We start from the raw sequence: 7686 nt of genomic DNA, 5'->3' as shown, positions 1-7686 counted from the left end.
ATAATAATAATAATAATAATAATAATAATAATAATAATAATAATAATTATTATTATTATTATTATTATTATTATTATTATTCAGTTTTGCTCTTATCTACAAAGAAAAAGCAGACGAGCGTTCGGCATTTGCTCGCGGCGGTTTTGTTGTAATCTGTATCCGTCTGTAGTTATTATTTAGCAAGGGACACTTTCCTTTTAACGTATTATACTCAAATGCTATGTGCCCGGTTGTGGTCAAGGATGCACCCTCTATAGTCTAGATTGAGAATGCTACTTTAGACTGATGTTTTGTCTGAGTAATGCTCTTTATTTACAGTATCTGAGTTCAAAGTGATTGCATTAAATTAGGAGGATTATGCCATATTTTTTCATTGTTTAAATCAATGGGTTTTAAACTGAGTTTTAAGGACAAAAATGGTTGTCATATATGTTAAAAGCTTGAAATGATATTACTTCCATTCTAAGTGTTGCCTGTTTACATTGCAAAATATAAGGAAAATAATTAGTAGTGTATCACTTTAAATACGTCATTGCCAAATTCCGGTGACTCTTCAATTACTTTTGAATGCCATCTTCCTCCGAAACTAATTATCGCTATGTCATAACAATTTAAAGGTCTCAACCATTTCGTTCTATTTGAGTTGACAATGTATGCTTGATACATAACAAATGAAATGTTTTACTCGTTAGAAAAATCTTATAAATTGTGAAATATTAAAACTGGATTGTTAAAGCATAGATATGGAGCAAGAAAGTCTGAATGTTGGTTCTGATGAGGATTACAAAGTGTTTTGTAATTCGTGTAAAAACTTCGGAAAACAAGTTCCCGCAAGAGGCTCTTGCCAAGATTGCCAGGAATATTACTGCGCTTCATGTTTTGAAATCCATGCGCAATTTAATATCACAAGGCATCATACACTACTGAACAGTATTGGTGATCAGGAAAGCAATACCGGTGCTATTGCTGAACCTACAAGACCTTTGGAGTCATCCGATGGACTTTTCGTGTCTGACATGTGTGACAAACATTCTAACGAACTTTTAAAATATTTTTGTATGGACAGTGAGGAGGTCTTGTGCACAGCGTGTGTAACAACGAAGCATAGAGCATGCTCAAACGTTCAGTATATACCTGATGTTGTGAACAGCGAAGAACATGTCATGGAGGTTAATGATATTAACAAAAACATTGGTCAGATGGTTAATGAATTAACTGACTTGAAAGGTGAAATTGATAACAATAAAACATTGGCACAATTCTATGCATGTAGTGCGAGGGAAGAGCTTGAAAAGGGTATAGACATGATCAAAGGGTATTTCGAGGACAAGAAGACTATGTTTGCTGAAATTGTTCATGATATTGAGAAGAAAAATGGCGAAATGATATCGAAAGCCAATTCATTACATCGCAGACTGGATGAAACGCTGCAATGCCTGAAAGCTTTTCAGACAGACTGCGATGATAGAGGCAAACTCGTTCAAAGGTTTATCGAGGCGAAGAGAAGCCTGAAGAGGATTGAAATATGCAGAGTAGAGATGGATATGTGTCATAAAGCTAATAAAATAACACGGTACATTTCGTTACATACGGGAATCCCCATTCTTTATTTTTTAACTGAAGAGTACTTAAAGGTTCGGTTCATGTTTAATTTAACTTGTTGGCATGTTACAGTGTTAATGTTGTTATGGCCTTATAATGCACGATCATGTATCAGCAATATAACGAATAAATTATATTCAGCTTTTAAAGCTGCACTCTCACAGATTGAACGTTTAGACACTTTTTTTTTATTTATTTTTTTGGAAAGAGCAAATTTTTGCGTAAATATCTGCAATCCAATGACTAGAAATCAGATTGCAGATATTCATATTTCCGTTCAAAACATTATGGCTAAAACCGTTACTAACGGTTTGAGAAAAATGCATAAAACATCAATTTTGAACTTACATATAAAAAACTGCGATATATTTTTGTCAGCAGTCTTGTATCACTGGTTTCCATGGATGTTGGCAAAAATTGTCTCGTTTCAAGACAAAAAAAAAATTGAAAAAAGTTGTCAAAACGTTCAATCTGTGAAAGTGCGGCTTTAAAGCAGTGCGTACTTTTGTTTAAGATCAATGGTTTTTAATGCATTGTTTTCTCACTTTGTGAATAGGTACCGCTTTATGCCATTGACAAATCTGGAAACTGCTTTCAAGGACATTGACGTCGGAAAACTCGAGTTCATGGACGAAAACTGTCCAAGAACAGCAAACCGCACGACTTCTTTGAATGTGAAATTGGAGTCCGAATCCAACAACTGTGGAATCGCAGATATGGCATTGTTGTCAACCGATCTGCTTGCAGTGTCTGACAGCTACAACGGCAACATTAAGCTTCTTGATGTCGCTAATGACATAATAGTTTCATCACTTGTCATGCGGTCTTGTCCTTTGGGCATTACAAGGATTAAAGCTGATCAGTTAGCAGTTGCACTACCCGCTGTTTCCAATGTCACAATTATATCCATATCTGAAGATGGACATCTCACAAAAGACAGAGATCTCCCCTTGCATAAATATTGCAGTGGCCTGCTCTATGCTAAAGGAATGCTCTTTGTCGCATACAGTCAAGTCCGCAGCCAGATTGATGAACTGAGTCTCGCTGGTGATGTTACAAGAACTATAAGCACTAATAAATCACGGATGCCACTGTTTAGTAGACCATGCTACATGACTTTGAGTTTCGACAAAGACTCCTTGTACGTTAGTGACACAGCGAGTTTGACAATAACCAGTCTGTCAAGCGAGGACACAGTCCGTGTTAAGTGTGATGGAAAGGGTTGTTCCAAAGTAAGCGATGTAAGAGGAATTACAATTGATTGCGGAGGAGTAGTTTATGTATGCGGGTACAAGAGTAATACCGTGTGCCAGTTGGTTAAAGACGACAGGAAGATTATACCGCTTTTGGATGCAAGTAATGACATTCGCCAACCTCGATCGTTAGCTTTTTGTGCAAAAACAAACCGCTTGTTTGTTGGGATGAATTTTGGAAGTAGGATTCAAGTTTTTGATATCAGGAATAAATAAGTGAATGGGGGGCAGATTTGACATGATGACATTGACATTGAGTGTATACAAGCTATACTATTTTTGGACACGTGAAACAGGTAACAATGGCGCTCAGCGTGTAACATACGGAAGATAATACTCTGAAATTGAATTCTTTATCTATTTCAGTATGCATAATTCAAACTTGGGATATACTTTAGCTTATCATTTTTCGAGATACTCATTGTGTTGATTGTTCAGATCTTTGTTTAAGGTAACAAAGTGAGTAAGGATATCGCTGTGTACATTTTGCCTCCTTGACCGTAAATATCGTCCAAAAAACAAAGCAATACAACACAGGAGTTGAATTTTATAATCTCTTATGCAAACTTTTTAAAAGATTATCAGTTCTAAAGTCAACTCATACATCTCCAGCAAGTTAAAAAAATAATTTAGATTTCGGAAACGTGCGATCCATGCTCAAATCAAAATGTTCCCCCTACTTAAGTATGTTATAAAGACACACCCATTTTGTGCCTCTTCGCTTAAATTGAATCAAACCAAAACGTTACATGTTCTACTCATTTAAAAACCGCAGTAAAATTATATCATTTGATTGGGAAACATCGATTATAAGTATCGTTTACATGTATGGGGGGCGGATGGAAAAATTCGACCCGAGGGCACGTGCAAAAACCAGTTACAAGGCTTGCCGAGTTACCGGCTTCGCAGCGTGACCGAGGGTCGGATTTTTTCACTCGCCCCGATTACATGTGAACGACACTATTTCCTGTTGACCGAAAATTTAATTTTTTGTGCAATTTAGACGTTTTAAAGCTGCACTCTCACAGATATACCATTTTTACAACTTTTTTTTATTATTTGTCTCGGAACGAGCCAATTTTTGCGAAAATCCCTAGAAACCAGTTATATAAGACTGCTGACAAAAAATTAGATCGCAGATTTTTATATTTAAGTTCAAAAAATGATGTTTTATGAATTTTGCTTAAACCGTTAGTAACGGTTTAAGCCATAAAACATTAATTTTCGAACGGAAATATGAAAATCTGTGATCTGACCTTTTGTCAGCAATTTTTTATCATTAGAGTGCGGATATTCACGCAAAAATTTGCTCTTTCCAAGACAAAAAAATAAAAAAAAGTTGTAAATATGGTATATCTGTGAGAGTGCAGCTTTAAGTGTTGTTTTTAGATATTCTTTTAAATGCCCGTACAAAGCTGCTTATGGACGTCATGATGCGCAGTAATTTAAAGCAGACGTCAAATTGTTGGCGTCGCCGTTTTGACGTTTTCATTTTATTTCGAATTTATATTTATGTTGATGTATATTATTCTGACTCTTCTCTCGTAAATCATCTTATTTTAGTATGTCCCACATTTTGTTATATAATTTATCTACAAATTTATGAAAAAAATACAGATGTAAATTGCATATGTTTATCTTATTTGGGTAGTATGTAAATTATGTTTGATTATTCAGAATTAAATATTTATATACATTTTAATAATAACTATCATGACTTAAAATTATATTTCAAACTGTGCATGTCTTTCATTGTTTTTCTTCAAACTGTAGCATTTATTGAGATGAAATAAATGATCTTCCTTAGGCTAAGCCAGTTTCAATTTTAGAATTTTTGTAGTGACAAGTTAATGATTTAATGATGCTTATCAAGTCTGACGACTGTATCTTCTATCCGGCTTTTTGCACGTTCCCTCGGGTCGAATTTTTTCACCCGCCCCGCATACATGTAAACAATACTAAAAACCTATGTTGACCAATCACGTATCAAAATCTTCTCCCTAATTTAAAATGTGGGGCATAAACTTTAAAATAATCTTCTGAGATGGCGCGTAGATACTCACGAGTCTTCTTACCCGGGATGGGTAAGACAGAAGTAAAAACTCGGAAACGCATGTCTGTTATTCTAAAAAGACCCATCTTTTCAGCTTCGCCGAAAAAAACGAATGTATCGTCAGTTTTAACTTCCTAGCTAGCGTTGTTTTCCCTAAGTGGAGACACTCTTTAATTGAACATACTACTTATATGACAATTGCTTACGATTGAGATAGACACGATGGATTGTAGCATTTTCGTGACCGGATACATAAGTTTATAACAATTTATTTAAGTTAAATTGCGTAGAAAGCTAGTAGCTTATTTTAACTACTCTCGAGTCCGCAACCGGGGTTAAACTCATCATTACTGCTAAAAAGACGTAAATCGACCGGAGACCTCTTAGTCTGGATGCGGACAGTATACTTGTGTGCTTGCCTTTTGTAATACGTTTAAATAAAAACATTTTAGCTAATTGATCATTGGAGGAAACAACGTCACAGTTATGTTGGCTTTTCTTTTCTAATCCTAAAGTTAAAATTGCCCGGATAAAGGTTGATGCGAAAAAAATGGAATGTTATGTTAAAGCTGCACTCTCACAGATTGAACGTTTTGACAACTTCTTTATATTTTGTCTTGGAACGAGCCATTTTTTGCGAAAATCCATGGAAACCAGTTATATTAGACTGCTGCAAACAAATTGGATCGCACATTTTTATATTTAAGTTCAAAAACTGATGTTTTATGCATTTTTCTTAACCCGTTAGTAACGGTTTAAGCCATAAAACATTAATTTTCGAACGGAAATATGAAAACCCACGATCTGATCTTTTGTCAGTAATCTTTTATCGTTGGTTTGCAGATAGTTACGCAAAAATTTGATCTTTCCAAGATAAAAAAATTAAAAAAAAGTTGTAAAAACGGTATATCTGTGAAAGTGCAGCTTTAAACTCATTGACTGTAATGATAAAAACACATCAGCAATATTTTGGCGGTTTTTTAATTGCGGGATCTGTGGCCACGTATCTATCTATTAATACAAAACAAAAAATTCATAAAGGGTACTTTGTTCACAAATCTTCTTTTTTTTAATTTAAGTCAATTAAGTAAAACATAATAATGCATAAAATAATTGTTGTTGTTTTTGTGTGTTTATTTGTTGTTGTTTTAAATCTATCAAGTGAAATCCTATATTGTTCCCCTTTAAAGGTTAACCTTTTCAGAGTCTGCTTCATTTAAAAATTATGAACTTCAAAAGCCGTCGATTTTAAAATCGGCCCATGAATAAAAATAAAAATAAAAATAAAAAACGAAGTCTACTACTATGAATATCCTCGGCCATCTCCGGAATCCACCCCGTAAATTATGCTTCCATTCGGAGCTCCTCGGCCATCTCCGGAATCCACCCCGTAAATTATGCTTCCATTCGGAGCTCCTCAGCCATCTCCGGAATCCACCCCGTAAATTATGCTTCCATTCGGAGCTCCTCGGCCATCTCCGGAATCCACCCCGTAAATTATGCTTCTATTCGAAGCTCCTCGGCCATCTCCGGAATCCACCCCGTAAATTATGCTTCCATTCGGAGCTCCTCGGCCATCTCCGGAATCCACCCCGTAAATAATGCTTCCATTCGGAGCTCCTCGGCCATCTCCGGAATCCACCCCGTAAATTATGCTTCCATTCGATGCTCCTCGGCCATTTTTATCGAAAACAACCTCGGATGTATGCCGGTACATCAGTTGAAGCACTTCGTATTTTTTAATTATATTATGAATTAAATGTAGTGTTTTAGAGTTGTATTTATTGATCTAAGTTTAAATTGATTGCCAGTGGATTGTATTATTGCGAACATAATTAAGACTCCCAAGAGTTAAGTCATATAGTTTAACTGCTAAAAAAAAATTCTACGCGATCTACTTGCAGCGAACTTAAAAGTACCACTTTTTGAGTATGTAAACCGTTCAAATACATCCGAAGATGTTTTCGATAAAAATGGCCGAGGAGTTCCGAATGCAATGACGGCTGATTCACCATTTCGTGTTTTCGCCTTTTCATTATGTCATATTATCGCCCGCCACTTCGCGCATTTTCGCACCCGACATATCTCTTACGTAAACTTAGCCCAGCAAAAGGAAAAAACACGAAATGGCAAAAAAGCCTTCATAGATGACCGATATGTAAGATACCCTTTGAAGGGTGTGATAAAATATGTGTGTTTTCAGTTACTGTCAATTTAGGCTAGAATAAATTGGTATAACAAGGCGCAAGCCGTACCGAATTACGTCAATGTAAACTGTGACCAATAACAAATCCCTGATGTAAGGCAAAGAAAAAAGACTTTGTTTTCCAGTTTCATTTTCGAAATGTATAGTGTGAGTAGATAGGGACCGTCTTTTCTTAGTAAAATTTGGTTTGAATATCATTTTCACTCAAAAAACCGTTGCTACTTTGTCTTAATCAATGTTACATAGAGCGTTCTATGAAAACAGCACATTAATGCGTTTTTTCTGTGCAATTAATAACCGAAAATGTATCTCAAGATGGGAAAACAAATAAGGTCAGAACAGATTGTCTTCTGGTTATAGAAAATATAGAAAAAACAAACAGAAAAGCGTCGGGTTAAAAAAACTAATTAGTTCGGGAAACCGGAAACATGTTTGCTTTTCTTACGCTCTGTACAACAGTGTGCGTATACCACGTGATAAATTACGTCACAAATGCTACTTCGGGAGGCAACAGTTTGCTTCGATTAATGACTTAACAACAAAGATAACTTTTAATTTACTACACCATTTTA

General features: G+C 35.5%; 1 protein-coding gene across 1 annotated transcript; it reads left to right on the top strand.

Annotated features, from left to right (window-relative positions):
- The first annotated feature begins 638 nt into the window (after positions 1–638).
- LOC128222644 (uncharacterized) lies at positions 639–3955 on the top strand. The gene is made up of 2 exons (XM_052931737.1): positions 639–1573; positions 2159–3955. The coding sequence occupies exons 1-2, from the start codon at positions 744–746 to the stop codon at positions 3069–3071; spliced, it is 1743 nt and encodes a 580-aa protein (XP_052787697.1). The 5' UTR covers positions 639–743; the 3' UTR covers positions 3072–3955.
- Positions 3956–7686: the final 3731 nt, after the last annotated feature.

This window comes from Mya arenaria, chromosome 16, assembly GCF_026914265.1.
Source record: "Mya arenaria isolate MELC-2E11 chromosome 16, ASM2691426v1".
Taxonomy (NCBI): domain Eukaryota; kingdom Metazoa; phylum Mollusca; class Bivalvia; order Myida; family Myidae; genus Mya; species Mya arenaria.
This window is presented reverse-complemented; position numbering and strand designations above follow the sequence as displayed.